A 19,699-nucleotide genomic window follows, 5' to 3' on the forward strand; every position below is an offset into this window, starting at 1 on the left:
TTCTTGCTGAACAAAAAGAGCAAAGTTTCCAGGCAACTTGTAGCAGGTGCTACTTATCCTCCTGGAGCCTAAGGTCATACTGAGACCAGCTGGATCACCCAAGCTGTTTCTCTCTGCCTTTCCCAGCCATCCATCCACATCATTTGGAGTCATGTTACTTCATGCATGTGAGACAGCACAGCCCAAAGGTTTGATGCCAAGAATTAGAGCAGTGGTATCAATGGGATCCTAGCTTTGGGTATGGCAAGTGCTCTTCCAGGCAGATCTCCTGGTTCTCAGCATCCGCCTTATCTGCTCTACTGCCCTAGCCCTCTTGTTGGGTCCTCCCTGTCAAACCACAATGGGTGCAGGGATAAGCCAGCTTTCCCCATAGTGACCCACAAGCTCTGCCATGCTGAAAGAGGGCTCTGAGTTGCAGCAAGACATCTGTGCTTCCTCCATGGCCCGATGTGTTGGTCTGCTATGGTCCCATGTCTCCAGAGTTGTGTAATGTGAATGATTTACTTGTGAAGACCCAAGTGTTTTAACTCCCAGTGTTTGTAACTATTTTTCTTTTTCTCTTTTTTCTCTCTGCTTCCTTGGAAGGCTGATGACACCTACCTCCAGCTGAAGAAGGACCTGGAGTACTTGGATCTAAAGGTGGGTGGTGGGGCTGGAGAGATGACTCAGTGGTTAGGAGTACTTGCTGCTCTTGCAGAGGACCCAGGTTCAGTTCCCAGCACCCACTGCAGGCAGTTCATCCAATTCCCTCCGGCCTCCTGCACCCACATGCACATGGGGCAATAAGCTCACACAGGCACACACACTTCTCCTAAATAACTATAATCAGCCTTTGAAGGTGTGTGGCATCAGGATCCCACCTCCTGTGGACACTCATGTTTCTGAGAGTATTAGCTACTAAAGTCCAACATTCACACTCCAGACCCTAAGTGAAAATTCTTGTTTGAATCAGAACTTCATCACTTACAGTCTGACTCTTGTGAAGTTGCTCTTGAGCCCTGGTGGGAGGTTTCTGGCTTAGAGAATGAGGGTCATGATTTGATCTTTTCCTTCCCTTGGTTAGACCCAGAGGTTCCTGGGAAATAGTCATTGGCTTCCTCAGAGCCTTTGCTGCTGGTGGGAGTGTGTTTGGTTCATAAGGAGTACCTGATGTGTGTTTTCAGCCACAAGTGGCTTGGTGGGTCCTTTGGGTTTGTTGATGAATCAAGTTCCACATAGAGCCATGGGGCTTTGAGGCCTGTCTGTAGGCTTTCCCTATCGAGCTAAGCTCTAGGAGCCTGTACATGCTTAAAGCTTGGGTTCTGGCTCAGCCTTCACAACAGAACTGAAGGGCTCCTGGAGAAATGGTATGCATTCTTCCCTGGAAAAAGCTGCTACCTTGCCACAACCCTGCACATTCCCTCTGAGGACAGTTCTTCTCATGCTGGGGCTTGGAACAGACTGGAGGAGAGTAACCTTAGTCAGCCCAGGGAGGGAAGGGGCCTGTGGATCATGCTTATCGCCACTGCACTAGGTGCCTGGCTTGAGATGTTTCTAATGCAGGCATCTTCTTCTAGTCTCATGGGGCTCAGTTGTAAATATGAGCTCCTAAAGCAGCAGGTGGGAGTTTTCCCAAGCCAACAGCCCACCAAGGCCTTTGGCTAGATATCCTCCAGTTTTCTTATGCATCTGTTAAACACTTGCTGAATGCCCAGCTCTACAAAAGACAAGAACAGTTGCAAAAGAAAAACTGAGGCCCTAGTCATAAGAAATTTCAAAGTAGTATGGGCTGGGGAAAGAAAATATTACCAAATGATAGTATATACAGTGATCATACAAAGATTTATTTGGGCTGGGCGTTGCTGGCGCACGCCTTTAATCCCAGCACTCAGGAGGCAAAGACAGGAGGATCTCTGTGAGAGAGGCCAACCTGGTCTACAGAGTGAGTTCCAGGACAGGCTCAAAAGCTACAGAGAAACCCTGTCTTGAAAAACAAACAAAACAAAACAAAACAACCCCCCCAAAAAAAAACTCAAACAAACAAAAAAACAAACTTTTTTTTTTGCCTCAATTCTGAGTTGGAGTCATGAGAATTCCTATGGGCCATGAGAAAGGATTCTGAGGAAGCAGGAAACATGAACAAAGCTTTGAGGAATCATGACTTGGAGTAGTTGTTAGGAAATAGGTGAGGACAGGACCAGAGTAAGTCAAAGAAAGCCAGAGCACAGTGGTGAGATTAGAGCCATGAGGTGAGGTGGAAACCTTATGCTGACTCCTAATTCTGTCGTAGGCCTTAGGAAGGCTCAGTGAGCACAGAGATTAAAGAAGGAGAAACTGAGGCACAGGCTTCGCAGCAAGAATTCCTGTTTGTGCAGACTCCAACAGAAGCTTGAGTAGTGATGGCCCATGTAGTGTATTTTACTTTATTGCATTAGCTTGCACAGTAGCCCTATAAGGAAAGTAAATTACTTTCTCAAGGCGACACTGGAGACAGAGATAAATTGGGGTCCAGTGTTTACTCTGAAGCTCACATTCACCTTGCGACCAGCCTTTGATAACACGTCATTTGTGCTGCTATTGTTCCAAAGGCATTAAACTTTTGGGGGAGCCAAGCTTGGGTTCCAATGGCAGAGAATGGGTTTGATAGGCTGGAGAGGCAAGTTGTATCCATTGGTGCTTCTCTAGCTAGGAGCGATGTCACCCGAGGAGGTAGTCTGGATGCTGACATTGTTTGTCATGAGAACAGCTGGACTTGTAGCCAGATTTTCCTGGTTGTGCATCTGCTACTGTAATTACTGAGCTCTTCTCAGGGAGCTAGTCCCTGGATGAACCTCTTGTAGCTGGAAGAGGCTTGACTCTCCCACTGCCCATGTGAGAGAAGATTCTAGATTGTGTGTGCAGTGTTGACCAGAAAGGCTAGTGTGCCTCCATGGCTCCCACCAGAGGGCAGGGACCTGCCCTGCCCTGCCCTGCACAAACTTAGAAATTGGATTCTAAGAGGAGTGACCAACTGCAGGACCCAGAGCCCAGGGTTGAGGGCCTCCAGATGAATATGTTTACAGATGTTCAAAGACTAAATCAGTCTGCTAAATCTAAAAGTGTCGTTCCAATTTCCATTGTCTGGGGTAGTGGTACAGGGGGTTAACCACATGTCACTGCTCCGCTTATCTTGAATGCCGATGTCCCCTTCCCCTGCGAACTCAGGTCTCCTCTTCCCCCAGCATCTCTATGGAACCAGGGAGGATTTCCATGGTGGGAAATGTGCCTGTGAGAAGACTCACAGTGGTAGCTGCACAGCTGTCATGCAGTGTTAGGGACAATTTGGAAGAAATGAAGTTAGGTTGTAGAGCTCTGTGGCATCACCCTGTGTTTTCTGTGGCTCTAAAGAGGATTGAGCCCAATAGATGGCAGCTACAGGCAGACAGGGTTCAGTTGGTAGAAATGCTTCTCTGAAAGGTCCTTCTCTATAGTGGTGAATGTCCTGTCACTGGGCTACATGGATTGGAACTCCAAGACATATTGGTTTTGTGGATGCTATGACATGCTGGGTGGAATGTCCTTGAAATGAGGGGAGGGGGGGTGAATGTGGCACTGCAGGAAGAGACAGAACAAGAAGAGGTCACACACCTAGGAAAGTGGATGTACCTGAGTAAGACCTGAAGACCATTCTGGCATGGGAGACAAGCTCAGCCTCTCTAGGATCAACTTCCTGTTTCTATTCCTGTTCAAAGTCATGTGGGGCAAGCACCCTAACACTGAGCCATACTCAATTATGTCACCAACTCTCTTCTTACTTTTTGCTTTAAGACAAGGCCTTACTATTAATAAATTCCCTGACTAACGTTGAGTTCATTTTATAGCCCAGGCTGACTCCAAACTTGCACCAGCCATTCAGGTAGCTGTGATAACTGGTCTGTGTCACTAAAGTCGTGTGTGTGTGTGTGTGTGTGTGTGTGTGTGTGTGTGTGTGTGTGTGTGTGTGTACAACCCAGGGTCGTGTGCTTGCTGGGCAGATGCACCACCACCACTTCTCTATCCCCAGCCCTCGAACAAGCTTTTCTAGAGACTTCCCCTTCTCACATCTGATCTTCTGATCCCCTAACTCTGCTATGTTGACTTAGGCCCTTTCATGTTCTTGTCCCAAGAGCTAAGGATCCAGGGCCCATCCACCCCTCTGATTGACTAACGCCCAGTTTCCTGGTGGTGGTTTCTCCCTAGTACCTTGGGTTGGTTTTCCTCCCTCAGATGAATATTGTTGCTCTGGGGCCAGGTGATCAGCTGAAGGTGGCTCTTAGAAGATGTTCTTAGCTAGCGTGTTTTGGGGTGTGCTTGCTTCTCTGACCTTCTTTCTCTTGGTGATGACAGGGTAGAAAGGACTGAGCAGTGATGAAACTTCTGTTCTGCCTGGCAGTATGGGCATTTGGTTCATTTGTATTTTAATTCTCCCAGTAACCCTGAGTAACCGGAATTACTACCCCTACACTGTTAACCAAGGACCTGTCTGAAAGGCATTATGGGACTCCTTTAAAGTTCAAGACTGGCACTGCCTTCAGCCCTGAATTTGTCATCTTTGGGCTGTGTTTCCATCATGGCTTCAAAAAGTGGGCTGTGGTGGGGTCGCTGTTATCCATAGTATTTAAAATTATTCTTTTAGATAGAGTCTAATAGTGTTGCTGAATTTGTTCTCAAGTACCTGGACTCCTGAACTATGGATGTGTGTCTGTGTTCCTGACTTTGGGTTATTTTTATACAACTGTGAAACACATTCATGCAAGGTTGAGCAGGGTATGTTCGGCTGCTCAGGCAATGTCTTTGTAGATACAGAAGGTTACCTTCAACCCCAGGGAGTCCCAGGGAGTGTGCCATTGCCGGCTTCACATCTGTAGCACTTTGGACTCTCTCTGACAGTTTGAGCCTGAGATCAGGACTTGTCTTTTTCCAAAGTCAGCTTCTGGGGCAGAGTTTTTTTAGGTTGTTATCTGGGACATCAGCTATTTCTAGGACACCTAGGAACTTGATTTTTTAAAATATAGATCTGAGCCAGGTATGATGATACACACCTGTGGTCCCAGCTTCTTAGGGAACTGAGACAGGAGGATCATTTGAGCCTGTAAATTAGGGGCCAGCCTACAGATCATAGTGACTTCCTAAAGAATTTTTTTTTACAGGTGTTGGTGGTGCACACCTTTAATTCCAGAATTTGGCAGAGGCAGGTGGATCTCTGAGTTCGAGGCCAGCCTGGTCTACAGAGTGAGTTCCAGGACAGCCAGGACTACATAAAGAAGCTCTATCTTGAAAAAACATTTTTTTGCCCTGCATTGGTGGTGCACGCCTTTAATCCCAGCACTCAGGAGGCAGAGGGAGGCAGAGGCAGGCAGATCTCTGTGAGTTTGAGGCCAGCCTTGTCTCCAGAGTGAGTGCCAGGATAGGCTCCAAAGCTACACAGAGAAACCCTGTCTTGAAAAACCAAAAAAAAAAAAAAAAAAAGAAAGAAAGAAAGAAAGAAAAAAAGCTGGACATGGTTGCTTACACCTTGAATCCCAGCACTGAGATGCAGAGGAGGGTGGAGCTCTGGGAGCTTGAGGCCAGCCTGGTTTACATAGGGAGTTCTAGGACAGCCACCAAAGTTTCCCATAGATAATTTGCCTCAAATAACATATAAACGAACTTTAGAGCCTGGCACAATCCATGCCTATAGCTCCAGCACTCAATAGGGCAGAGACAGAAGGATTGCTTCAAGTTCAAAGCCAACCTAGACTACATAGTTCCAGGCTAGCCAAGGATACATAGACCCTGACTCAAAAATAAATAAATGAAAATAAAAGCAGGGGTTGGAGGTAAAACAGGTAAAGGGGCTTGCTGCCAAGCACTATGACCTGAATTGGATCCCCAGGACCCAAGTGATAGGAGGAGAGAACCAACTCCACAAGCTGACCTCTGACCTCCACACATGCACCACAGGTTGCACACACAGATAAGTAAATGTTTTGTTTTGTTCAAGGCAAATCTGGATGTATCTACTGAGTTAGCACTCTTGAGCTAAGAATCCTGGGCTCAAGCTCTGATGTGACTTTTGTTCACACTAAAATTTGAGGTCTGCCATTTAGCGACAGAGATTACTAACCCCGGCTGTGAGCTAAACTACTGGAGAACTTGGAAAATACACATCATTGTTTGAGTCACATGCTTAGAGACTCTGACTGAATTGGTAATATTCAAGCATTGCTCTTTAAAAACCAAACAAGCAAACAAACAATTCCTTGGTTTTTTTGTTTTGGTTTGGTTTTTGGTTTTTCAAGAGAGGGTTTCTCTGTGGCTTTGGAGCCTATCCTGGACTAGCTCTTGTAGACCAGGCTGGCCTCGAACTCACAGAGATCCGCCTGCCTCTGCCTCCTGAGTGCTATTATTAAAGGTGTGCACCACCACCTCCTGGCCTTCCTTAGGTGTTTTTAAAGTGCCGCCAGGGTTGAGAAATATTGCCTCAAAGTGGTTGTTTTATATTTTTTGTTATTTTTATTTTGAGACAAGGTCTCGTCTATCTGGGTTGTGGTTAGATGCCCAATGACCTTGGACTTGTATCTTCCTGCCTCTGTCCCTCAGTCTGGGATTATAAGTGCATTTTCATCTAGTTTATGTGGTGCTGGACAGAGCCCAGGGCTTTGTGAAGGCTAAACAAGCTCTGTACCACCTGAGCTACACCTTTGTTACACCACTCCCTCAGAAGTGGTGGTTCTCAAAGTGTGGTCTCTGACCAGCTACTGCAGCAACACCTGGGAATCTGTTAGGAATGCAAAATCTTGAGTCCTACTCCAGACTGGCCTCTGGCATGGAGCCTGAACCTTCCAAGTGATTCTGCATGCTAAAGTTGGAGAGCCACCGTAAGAACCTTGATGTCAGTCAGGGTTATAACTTGGGATAAAATAGTTGTCTAGTATACATAAGGTCCTGGGTTCCATTGCCAACCCTTTAATAAAAGATAAAACTTCTCTTGGCCTGAGATGTACCCACATGGAGGCTAGAGACAGTGTTTTCTTTCTCTCTTTGCTTTCCTTTAATGTGTGTGTGTGTGTGTGTGTGTGTGTGTGTGTGTGTGTGTGTGTAGGTCAGAGGACAACCTGCAGGAGCTGGTTCTCAGGTTCGGTGGCACCATTGTCCACTGAGCGGTCTTGACCGACTATTTCCAGCGCCAGTTGTAAGCATTTGGGACCATCGGTTGGTTAGTCATGGATGTTTAGCTGTACCACATGTATGGAGGTGAAATTCAAGGACTTTCTGTGGAAACTAATTCTTAGAAATGAGACAAGGCATGAAGCCACTCTAAACCAAGCTTCTAAATGTTACAGAATGTGGTGAGGGAGGCAAGAAGAAGCTGACTTCTTCTGTCGGGCTTCCCCTTGCCTTCTGCAGCAGAACTAGGAAGGGAGTGAGCCAGGAAGTGGACCTTGTGCATGGTCAACCTACCCAGTCTCCCCTCCCACAAGTACGCAAACCTGATTAGGCCTGTTCTTCAGAGGCAGGTGGCAGGGAAGTCCATAGCTGGGAGTTCACACTGTCTTAACTGTCTGCACACCTCACTTCTGAGGTTCCCCTTTGCCAGCCCCCAGACTGTGGCTGCTTCAAGTGTCGTTGGATGTCTCACCTGTTACGTTTTGTTGTATTTGCCTTTCTGTTCGGAACAGATTAAAAATAATGAACCTTTGATCAACGTGCTTTACAAAGTGCTGAAGAAGTCAGCACGGGGCTGTCGGCCCGGGAGAAGCGTAAGATGACCGGATCCGTGTCTCCAGGCGGGGCCATTCCATTGCTTCTGGCTCAGGGCCTGCATCATCACTTGCTTAAGCAGTTGCTCTCCTGATGCCCCTCGCTTCCTGCAAGTCATTTCAGTTGATTTTCTTTAACCCAAAGCTCTCTTCAGCATTGTGGCCAACACATTGGGCTGAGCTGCTCATCTGTGGTGTCCTGTGGCTCCATCTTTTGTGTTGCAGAGGGATGGGGAGCTTGCCTGGCTTGCCATCAGCTTGTGTTGTGTCTCCATCTTCACATGTCTGCCTCCACATAGATAGGCCTGAACATGAGTTTCTTGGGAGGGAGCAGCAGTTCCTATGCACTTTAGAGAAGCCATAGGTTCCACTGTCTCTGCCTTCGCTGGGGCAGGGTGTTGACATGCAGGTACCAGTCTGGGACTGGATGGCCACCCTTTAGATGTTCTCTTTTGCAGTGTAGCCAGCTCTTGGAACATTCTGAGGGAGGCTACAGACTGGTGGAGACAGGTGTCATGTCCTGATGTGGTAGAGAAGTGGGATGACCCATGGACCCTGAGTCTCTTCCCGTGGAGAGATTTTTTTAATATGAATGAGGACCCGAGACTTTTGATTTTTCTGATGACAGATAATGCCTCCATTGTTAACATTTTTAAGTGGATATAAATACTGTTATCACAGAGCACAATTTAAAAAGGGAAACTTAGCTGCCACATACTACCTGTGGCTGTAACTGACAGAGCATCCTTTCTCTGGAACAGAGCTAAACTGAAGGACCTCTGAGCTGTAGAAGAACTTTCAGGAAGCTGGTGCCCTGTGGCCTGTGACCTTTACTCCACTGGAAGCCAGACCAGCCAGTCTGATTTCAACATGTTCATGAACTCACTCAGGAAACATTCTCTGTATCTTTTCCATATGCCAGGTCCTGACAGGGCTTCAAGGATAGAAAATACATCTTAGTCTCCATAGTGACCCCTAATGTGGTTAGTATGTCTGGAGAGAACTGAGCAAATAACATTGTAATCCAGTACTCCAAGTACCGCAGTGGCAACAGACACCCTGTGAGAGGGACACCCTGAAGGGCACCAGACCCACTCAAAGGGAAGAAAGAAAGGCAAGCACTTTGAATTCATAGCTCCCCACATCTTATAATAAACAGCACATTAAAGAGGATAAGAGAGGCCTATTTCTTAGAAAAGAGGGAATGTGACTATCCCTGGGGCGGAGAGTGGGGGAGGAGAAAGAGAGAGAAGCAAAAGATTGGATCTAGAGTCACTGAGGACAGCAGCAAAGGGCACACTTTCAGAGGGAATGCCATCAGAAAGCTTAATTTAGATTTCGCTTTCTCAGAATGCCTTTGTGTGTAGACACCTCATTTCTTCCCTGATGGTGCTGGATAAATGAGGCATTGCTCAGTTAGATCCTCTGCCTTATTTAAGCATCAGAGGCATCCTTGATAAAAAATTTCAGAGGAAAGAGGGGAAGAGTTTGCTGAGGGAAATCCCCAGAGTACGCCTCAATTTGAAAATGATTTCTAGCTGGTTAATGAGCCCAGGCCAGTTTCTTCAGAGAAGAGACCAACTCACAGCCCTCCCCTTGGGAGGGATCATTCCAGGGCTCCATATATTCTGTGTACATACATGTACACATACTCCAAGAAGTTCAATGAATGCTTGCTGAGTGCCAGACCTTATGTTTGGGTGTTACAAAATAAGCAAGGCCAGGATCCCTGCCCTCTGCTGTGTGGCCAAATGGAATCAGTCCTCAGCCCAGAGCAAGAAGTCGTTTGATGGGGGTAGTGAGATGGCCTAGTGGTTAAGAGCACTGGCTGCTCCTCCAGAAGCCTCGGTTTCCATTCCCAGAACCCACGTGGCAACTGACATCTGTCTGTAACTCCAATTACAAGAGATCTAATACCCTCTCTGGCCTCCATGAGTACACAGACCCATGCATATGGTACATTGACATACATGCAGGCAAAACACCCATACATGTAAAATAAATAATATATTTTTAAAAGAAGTCATTTGATATTGGCTTGGACTTTCTAAGGTAGGGTGTAAGACAGTTGGGCACGTGGATGTGGTTAGTCTGAAGAGAATGATTGCCAATGAATTTTGACTCCTGATTCACACTAGCAAACTTCTTGGTCCTTCCATATGGAGGGGAGAAAACACAGGCTAGTTCTCTAACAACTGTCTGTCTGTCCATCCTGGAGCCTTCTGCCTAGCTCATACACACTACGCACCTCTGCTGTGATTACCCTATTCTCCATGTCCACTCATCAGAGCTTGAAAACAGAATAGAGATGGGCTCATGATTTGAGATACATTAAACCTGACTTTGTCTTGGTCATGGGAGCCCACACCTACACAGCCTATGGCAGGAAGGTGACTTGGGCAATGGAAGCATGGGATTGAGTGTTGGAATCAGCTTTTTGGGTGTCAATGGGAGCATGAAGGCAGCAAGCTGCCAGCTTACAGTTGACTGAGGATGTGAAGTGGGGTGTTCCACTGGCCTGGAAGTGTGGGTGACTTGTTGGTTGCTTTGTTGAGATGGTACGGCAGCTTATAACTTACATGAGTGAGTACAGCCAACCCTTGTTGTCTAGGTGTGGATCTAAAAACACCAGCTGGACCTGACCTGGGTCTCTTCTCCCTTTGCCTGGATCTTTTAGTAGTGTAGAGTGAGGAAGGCTGGCCTTGTCCATGGGAAAGGGGGCTTCTCTGAGACTGGAAACAGGCTGGGCAGTGGGGTGGTAGAACTGCATTTGTCCCTAGGTACAGTAGCAGGCCTCTCTTATCCTTGGGAAACCAACGAAGACCCACAGAAATGTGTCATGTTCATTTGGGGCAAACACCTTTAAAACTGATAACCCTATAACTTGAGCACCTGCATTTCCTTTAATTTGTTAAATTTAATAGTGGAATTAGGATCACCAAAAAGTTCTAGTTTTTCCATAAAATGAAGTAGGCATTAAAAAATGCAGAGAGTACTTAAGTTTTTGCCCATTTTGTGCCATGAGCCTCCTGCCTCCGCTGAGACTTCCATCTTCATCCACCATAGGACTAACCTTCCTTCCTGAATTTTGACTCCACACACCAAGTTAATCATTAAATTGTTCACCTCCCAGATGACAGGCCGAGATCTTCTTAAGGATCGAAGTCTGAAGCCGATGAAGATCGCTGAGAGTGACATTGATGTGAGTTACCAGTGACAAACTGGCTCCTCGGCCATCCTAACTGGACTTGGGCAGCTTCCCGCCGGGTTTAGATGATGCTCTGGCCAGAGGCTTTCTGCTCTTATTCCTGAGGCCATGCCCTGTTCTCATCCCCTACCCCCATCCTCTCCAACTCATTTTTGCTTATAGGTCAAGTTGAGTGTTTTCTGTGAACAAGACAGGATCCTCCAGGACTTGGAAGACAAGATCCGAGCTCTCAAGGAGAATAAAGTATGCATCATCTTTGCATAGTAGTGGGGTGGTTGGAGGGACATGCAGTCACTCTTGTCATTACTAATAGTGTTTGCACTCTCATGTTAGCATTAATCAACAGAAAGAAAGGGCGGGAGTTTAGCTCAGGTTATAGAGCACTTGCCTAACCTGTGCAGCCCCGGCTTCCACCTCAGCATCACAAGTAAAACAGGTGTGATCAGCACATACCTGTAACCCTAGCACATGGAAAGTAGACTCAGGGGGAGTCAGAATTTTAAGGTCATCTTCAGCTATGCAGTGTTTGGTTCTGTTTACAAACCACAAGGGATAAATAAACAACACGTGTTAGTATTTTTTGTCTAAGGGTGTTTCTCAAAGATTCTCATCTGAGCCTCCCCTGCTTTTAGGGGGACCCCAGTCTGCTTGGTTCAAGTACCCCTCATTCTGTTCTGGCCCTTGTCTCAGCCTGGGAGTCCGAAGCACTGGCAGGTCTGATGGCTTGACATGTGAAACCCAAAGGTCTGCCTTAGAGAGAGTGGCCTTGTCACAATGGGCCAATCCTTTCACTTCCCCAGGTTCCTTGCCCCCAGGATCTGGGCTGTGAAGGCAGCAAGTCTAGATGGAGAGAGAGGAGTGAGCCAGGGCCACAGTGGGAATCTCAGAGCGACTTTTTTCCTTTTTGTATTTTAATAAGATACATGTCCATGGTATTGAAGATCTGTGACATGCCTTTTTTTCACAAGAGCTTGCAAAGTTTTTCTGTCATTTCTTTCATTTGTTTCCATATAATCTGTAAGGAACTGGAAGGTTCTGCATCCACCTTGTAGATCAGAAAACTGAGGCATGGGGATATTTGGAGACTTGCCTCCTGAGCCAGTCTGAGCTGCTGTCTGCAGCCCTGTGTCTCTGCTCCAGCTCAGCTCTGGCCTCTTTGGCCTCAGTTGTTTAGTTCCTCAGTTGGGGACAGCCCTCCGATCCTTTTGCTCTTGGCTTTTTCTGGTACAGGACCGGCTAGAATCCATACTGGAGGTGCTGCATAGGCAGACAGAGCAGTACCGAGACCAGCCACAGCACTTGGAAAAGATCACTTGCCAGCAGAGACTCCTCCAGGAGGACCTCGTCCACATCCGAGCAGAGCTCTGCAGAGAGTCCACGGTATGTAGAGAGTGAAGAGGTGACAGGCACCTCCCCTGTTGCTGCCATGGCTGTATTCCCATTACCCCTGCTGTTGAGAACTTGTCTCTGCCTCCTGCTGGCAGGTTATCCTGAGGTAGCATGTCTGACTCCTCACCTTAGGCTTCTTTGCATCAGGATAGTTGAGGGAGACCAGTTTTATGGAGAAGTCTTCAGGCTGTATTCTAGTCTGTGCCCAGTGTCAGAATTTCTGCTGTTGTAGCCGTCAGTCCATTGTGGTGTTGATATTGCTACTGGGGCAGGGAAGGAAACCGTCTTGGGGTGGAGAGTGGGCAGCATAGGAGGCCAGGGTCACCTTCTCCCATCTCCTTTCCACCAAGCTGCCTAAGCTCTCCCCTTCTCATTTACCTACAGAGCAGCAGGTTAGGGGTGGGTGTTCTCAAGGAGACTGGACTGGGTGGGGACAAAGTGAGGGGCATCTGGAGACCAGGAGTATTTTCTTTGCTAATAGGAGATGGAAAATGCCTGGAATGAGTACCTGAAGTTGGAGAGGGATGTCGAACAGCTGAAGCAGACCCTACAGGAGCGACACAGAAGAGCCTTTTTCTTCCAGGTGACCAAGAAAGAAGAGGGTTGTCACCTCCCTTAACTCACCATCCTCCTGTTAGGCTGTGAGCTTTGCCAAACAGCTACCCCAAGCTCTCCCTTGAGGATTCCATCTGTCATGATGAGAAGGCTTGTGGGTGGAGTTTATTTCTCGCTTGTTCCCTCAGCTGCTTGGCCCCAAAGAAACACACAGAGACTTCTATTAATTAGAAGCTGTTTGGCCAATGGCTCGGCTTCTTATTGGTTAGCTCTCTCTTAATTATTAATCCATAACTACTAATCTATGTATTTCTACGTGGCCTTATCTTACCAGAGAATGCCCAGTGTGTCCTATCTTTCCATTATCTACATGGTTTCTCTTCAGTGGCTCACTCTCTCCTTCCTCCCCCAGAATTCTTCTCAGTTCCTAGCCCCACCTATACTTCCTGCCTGGCTACTGGCCAATCAGTGTTTTATTCATCAACCAATAAGAGAAACATTTATACAAGAGAACATTCCCCATCATCTCTTTTCTGTCTAAATAAAAAGAAGGGTTTTTACTTTAACATAGGAAATTTATATATAACAAAACAGTTATCAAGAAAGAATTATAGTTAACAATATTTATTCTGTTAACATTTGGCAAAATTTAAAGAAAATATTCTATCATCTATCCTATCTTTGTGAGTCTAAAGTTTTATGTGTAACTTATCTTTTATCATAACTAAGGAAAACCATAACCATAACTATCTGTCTTTTACTCCATCAAAGACCTCAGAAGGATAATATATAAACTCTAGAATTGAAAGAGACATCTCACTGCCTGGACAGTCACCCAAAGTTCCTCTGTAACGTTGGAGCATCCATTTTCAGTTCATAGGCCATAGTGTGTCTGGCAGACTTCTCAATGAAACAGGAAATTTTAAACTGTCCGCCTGTATTAGCAGTTTGTTAGTCATTTTTCTCTGTGTCCTGCAGAATGTCTGACAGACTCTTCCATGAAGCAGGAATCCTTCAGGACTGTCCCATCTTGTTTTGGCAAGTTCAGCAGTCACTTTCCTGTGGGTTCTTCCTGTCCAGTTTATACAGTCAAACAGTCCAGGCAAGAGCAGTTTCTTGCCCAAATGTCTATTTCTGTCATGTTGAAGGCAAACTCCGTAACAAGTTTCTTCAATGCCCATCTTCCTCTCTGAAGTAATTGGTGTTGCCAGGAGCAGTTGTGTCTCACTGTCATGAAAAACCCTAATAAACCATTTTATATGCCATATTCTGTAGGTCTTTGAAAGGTTTTGAAGACTACCTATTCAGTTGAAATATATTTCAACCTAACTAACATAACTATAAGTTTTGACTATTATAGATTACTATCTATAATCTGTATTTAATTATACGTTACATTTTTAAATGAACTGTATAAACATAATACTTAACAAGAGCAAAAATATACCTATAACAAAATTGACCTTAAATTTGTATCAATAAATCAAAATCCATATCAATGTAAAGTATACATTTCTATATCATGTTCCCTTTTTTTTCTTTAGAAAGAGATGGACTTTGATCATTAACCATTTATAACCAACCTCATTTAAATGAAAACAAACATTTATAAATAATATTTGGGAATTTGGGTGTAGTTCTCTCCAAACTGCTTCCTGCTGTTTGGGGGGTGCTGTCAGTCCCAAGGGGATCCTGAGAAACTCCAGAAACCTGGCCAATCCTGGCTGTAGTAGTGTGAAGCTGCATCACTTTAGCTGTTTTGGATGTTGGATCATCTGGGCCACTGCTTCAGGGGGTCTTGCTTGATCAAACCATATTAGTCTGGAAGGAATCCCTCATCAAAGGCTCACCTCAGTTCTCCTGCTTCTTTGCTCTCAATGCCCAGCCCTCAGTGTTTGGGGAAGAACTGGTCCTTTAACAGAGCAGAGCCAGGAGCAGCCCAGTTCAGTACCCATTTTCACCTGGGGGGCACTGTGGAAGCCGGGGCATGTTTTTTCTGGATTCCCTGGACAATAGTAGGAAGTTCAGCTTCTGTCTTGCTTCTGGCAGTCACTCCTTGGCCTGAGGAGAGTGAATTCAGTCCCTGGTGGCTCCTCTTCTCTCATTTATGCTCATTTGCCATTCCAGAGGCTAGGTTGGGTGATCCCATCTCTGTGGCCCCTGGCCAATTTGGAAAAGGTAGCTTTAGCTCAAGGTTAAGGCATTCTAGCTGGCCTGTGTTGTGGTAGGCATCATGCTTCTATCCCACACTCAAAACTTTGAAAATGGAAAGTGGCCTGCTTTCCAACTCTACTTCGGATCTCTCTTCTTCTTGGGGCTCTGACAGAGATTCAGAGTATTTGAGTCAGCAAGTGTTCCTGGGGGCTTCTTGTGCACAGGGCAGCATGCTATGACACCTTGGGAGTTGGGCTTGCTAAATGATGATGGAGCTCTGATTCAGATGTTGCCCTAACCCTGGGAAACCAAGGAACTTCTTTGGGGAGTGCCCCCCTCCCAGGCCTAATGGTCTCCACTCACTCAGGTGGTTCTGGGAGGCCAGCCCAGGACACTGGAGACTCTCCTGTGGTTCAGGGATGACCTTACAAAATCCCTAGAATATGCCTTTCTCCTACTGTTTTTTCCCCTTAATCCCCTTTGTTGGAGACAGTCCAGAACACTTAGTGTAAAGGCTTGAACATACTAAGTGATTGCCCTTGGTAAAACCTTCCAATGGTTGTTTCTATTGTCACTGAGGTGTATCTGAGAAAAGTCTCACTATACAACCCAGGCTGTCCTTGAACTTGAAAGAAATGCTAATCTAAACTCTCTCTCTCTCTCTCTCTCTCTCTCTCTCTCTCTCTCTCTTACCTCCCTTTCTACCTCCCCCTCCCTCCCCCTAGAGTTTCATCATGTATCCCAGGCTGGCCTCCAACTATGTAGACCAAGATGGCCTCTGCTTCCTGAGTGCTGGCAGTAAGGGTATGCGCCACCACACCAGGCATCCCAGCTGTTTTTAAGAGTTCTCTTGAGCAGTCTTAAGTCCATTCACATGTTGTGCAGCCATATTCCAGGATTTTCCATCTTGTGAAACTGAAAATCTTTTGTCTTCTCCTCCCCTGGTCCTGGCTTCTTCTATTCTCTGTGAGATTGACTAGGTGTTGCATACATCATTTAAGTTGAGTTCTATGATGTTCAAGGCAACCTATTTCCAGTTGGGTAAAGTAGGCCAGTTGAGCTGGTGAACATGGCTCCCAGCATTCCTCACTGGCCTGCTTCTCAAGGAGTGGACTTGGTGCTTGCCCTAGCAGGTTTTCATCAACTCTGTGGTGAGGTACCCTGACTGCAGAGGTATCACAAGTCCTTAGAAGAAAGTTCTAGTAAGGAACCAGGAAGATTCTGAACAAGTCCCCTGTCTTCCTCAGGAGAAGTCACAGATACAGAAGGATCTGTGGAGGATTGAAGATGTCATGGCAGGCTTGAGTGCAAATAAAGAGAACTACAGAGTCCTGGTGGGATCTGTCAAAAATCCAGGTAAGACAACAACCATCTATCTGAATGTAGGGACACGATGGGGCACATGGGATGGCTCTTAGGGAGGCTGAGTCTCCATGGCAATTACATCACCCATACACTGAGAAATAGGCTCTTGGCTCCACACTTCTTGATTCTACATTTATATTGTTTCTGTCCATACCCTCAGAAAGAAAAACGGTGCCTTTGTTCCCTCATCCATCTGTGCCTTCACTCTCTCCAACTGAGAGCAAGCCGGTCCTGCAGCCTAGTCCTCCCACCAGCCCTGTGCGGACACCTCTGGAAGTCCGACTCTTCCCACAGTTGCAGACCTACGTGCCATATCGACCTCACCCGCCCCAGCTGAGGAAAGTGATGTCCCCTCTTCAGTCACCAACCAAGACAAAGCCTCAGGTGGTAAGCTATGGCAGCTAGAGGCTGAGGGCGTGCTGTGTGACTTCTTGCAGAGAGATAAACAAAAGTCTGTTGACCTCACATAAGTCACAGACAGCAGACCAAAGAAATGATTCTACCCAAGTACCTGGTTGACTGATGAGTTTATTGGGCTTCTTTAAGCAGGGGTGAAGTGTGACTTATAGCAACATGAGTGACACCCCAACACCTGCACCATTGTAGAGTGCACTCCAGCCTAGGTAACAACTCATAAAAGCTGCACTGGCCGAATCACTGTTTTCAGTCCATCTTGGGTTCTCCTTCCCCAACCCGATATGAGGGGCAGACTAGAGCAGCAGCCAGCAGCCTTGCTGGACAGGAGGCTGCCAAAGTGCTGCAAGGCGCCTGGCAGCCAGAGTAGGCACAGAGGTGAAAGCCTATCTTCAGCTTTTCACTGGGTCCTTGGGCAGGTCTATCATTTTTCTGAGCTACCTCAGTTTCCTCTTGAGCACATGATGGAACCTGGGTCCTCTGGAAGAACAGTCAGTGCTTTTAACACTTGATTGCTTCTTGTGGTTGTTTACTTGTTTTAGACATTTACATTTATGTAACAGAAGTATCTATCCCAGCACCCATACAGCAGCTAACACTGACTGTAACCCCAGTTCTAGGGGATTTGATGCTCTCTTCTAGCCTCCACGGGCACCGGAGCACTTGTGCACAGACATACATGCAGGCAAAACATCCATACACATAAAATAAACATAATTTTTTTTTTGAAAAGAAGGATCTAGGGACTGGAGAAATGTCTCAGTGATTGAGAGTACTTGCTGCTCTTCTAAAGGATGGAAATTTTGTTCCCAGCACCAACATCAGCTGGCTCACAACCACTTATAACTCCAGCTCCAGGAGATCTGAAGTCTCTGGCTTCCAAGGGCATATGCACTCATTTGCACATACCCACATGTGGATACACGCATCTACATACAATATAAATTTTTTTATTAAAATATCCATTTTGAAAATGACTTTAAAATGTGACAGTGAGCTGGGTGGGGGTGGTGCATGCCTTTAATCCCACTACTCAGGAGGCAGAGGCAGGCTAATCTCTGTGAGTTCAAAGCCAGCCAGGACTACACAGAGAAACCCTGTCTCAGAAAACACAACACAACAAAACAAAATGTGTTAGTGAACAGTCATCAGCACCATCCTTGATATGCCAGCACTCAGGCAGTGAGCAACCTCAGAAGGCCTCCAGCCTCACATCCACTCCCTTGCCCCCAGTGGTCTTGGCTTCCATATAATCCCCTTATCCTTTTCTTCCCTGACTCCCTGTGTCTGCATCCCTAAGCACTTGAACTATGCTAGCATAGAACACAGCTCTTCTGTGTGTTCCACACTGTGCACTTCATCCTATTGTACACAGGGTCCCCACACTGTTGATTGGTTTATTTCTTTAATTTACTATCATTTTAAAAACTAGTAATGATCCTGGAATGGTGGCACATACCTTTAATGTTAGCAGAGGCTTGTGGATCTCTGAGTTCCAGTCCAACTAGGGCTATACAAAGAAACCCTATCTCCAAATACCTACATAAACAAATAAATAAAAACTGTGATTGGGTAATTTCAAAGCATACAGAAACAAGAGCCACAAAGAAAGTATCTAAGAAAATATCCCCCTCTTACCCCATCTCTGGGCTACTTTCTTTAGTCACAGACAGTGAGTATTGGGGTTTATCTTTCGGGACACTGGTGATTCTGTTCTTTTGTCGGGGTTGCTGAGTCTAGGGAGCCTGTGCCTGTCTTAGGTAGGGTGTTTACCTTTTGCCCAACTGTGAAGTATTCTAAGGCAGCTGATAGGGGACCAATGAGATAGCTCAGCTGATAAAGGTGCTCACTGCAAAGCCTGACCTGAGTTACATCCCCCAGAACCCACATGGGGAGACTCGATTCCCACATGTTGCCTCTGACCTGCATTTGCATACCAAAGCATATATGTGCCCACACGCATGTATACACAGATAAACATATTCCAACAAACTAAATAAAATGTGAAAAAAAATTTCCAAAGAATGCTGGTGACTCCTTGCAAAACCAGTTCGAACTCTTTCCTAAATTCTGTGAAATCCTGAAATACAAGGTCAAACCGGAGAAATGAAGGGAGAGTTAAGGAAGAAGGTGTGCAGTGGTGGCACAAGCCTTTAATCCCAGTGCTTGGGAGGCAGAGGCAGGTGGATCTCTGAGGTCAGCCTGGTCTATATAGTGAGTTCCAGGATAGTCAGGGCTATGTGTAGAAACCCTGTCTCCAAAAACAAACAAACAAACAAAAAATGGAGGAAGAAGGTGCAGCTGTCATCTGAATGAGTTTTCCTGGCAATCAGGCTCTGTCTCCTGGCATGGAAGAGCCATAGCCCCTAAGAACAAGCCAAGCACATTGAGTACCAAGGAGATTGGTCTTGTTCCCTGCCTCCCAGGAAGTGAGCAGCAGTTCAGCCACCTCTCCCGCCCTTCTGTCAGTCAGAGCAGGAAGAAGGAGCAGGAGGGTGCAGACTGATGAACAGATCCCCATACAGAGGACCCAGGGTCCATGAGCCGAGCCACTGAGTCCTCTCAGGCTAAACACAGTGGGGCTGGTAGATGTCTGTCTGTTCCCCAGGGTGGGTGCTATCATCATCTCAGAAGAGTTAGTCAGGCTACCTCCCCTGTAGTACATGCTGAGGAAGTGGGTATCATATGACACTGCCAAGAATGTAGATCCAGGACACTAAGTGTTGGAGCTGGGGACACACTGTCACTGGGTAACACATTTGAAACTAGAAAGCATACTGGATCTAAAAGAAGAGTTGGGATGGAGGTGGCCCCTCAAAGTCTCCTTGGCGGGGGTGGTTATGTAGCTCTGAAGTGGCCAATCCTGTGGCAGTGC

General features: G+C 46.4%; 1 protein-coding gene across 2 annotated transcripts in view; it reads left to right on the top strand.

Annotated features, from left to right (window-relative positions):
* The window catches only part of Plekha7 (pleckstrin homology domain containing A7), a 189,034-nt gene that overhangs the window by 156,581 nt on the left and 12,754 nt on the right, over positions 1 to 19,699 (top strand). For both annotated transcript variants that reach the window (XM_027410144.2, XM_035442267.1), the window contains 7 exons: positions 586 to 639; positions 10,873 to 10,941; positions 11,110 to 11,190; positions 12,178 to 12,327; positions 12,818 to 12,919; positions 16,293 to 16,401; positions 16,571 to 16,797. In XM_027410144.2, coding sequence (XP_027265945.1) covers positions 586 to 639; positions 10,873 to 10,941; positions 11,110 to 11,190; positions 12,178 to 12,327; positions 12,818 to 12,919; positions 16,293 to 16,401; positions 16,571 to 16,797 — 792 coding nt within the window. The remainder of the gene's footprint in view (positions 1 to 585; positions 640 to 10,872; positions 10,942 to 11,109; positions 11,191 to 12,177; positions 12,328 to 12,817; positions 12,920 to 16,292; positions 16,402 to 16,570; positions 16,798 to 19,699) is intronic.

The sequence above is a fragment of the Cricetulus griseus genome, chromosome 3 (assembly GCF_003668045.3).
Source record: "Cricetulus griseus strain 17A/GY chromosome 3, alternate assembly CriGri-PICRH-1.0, whole genome shotgun sequence".
NCBI lineage: Eukaryota > Metazoa > Chordata > Mammalia > Rodentia > Cricetidae > Cricetulus > Cricetulus griseus.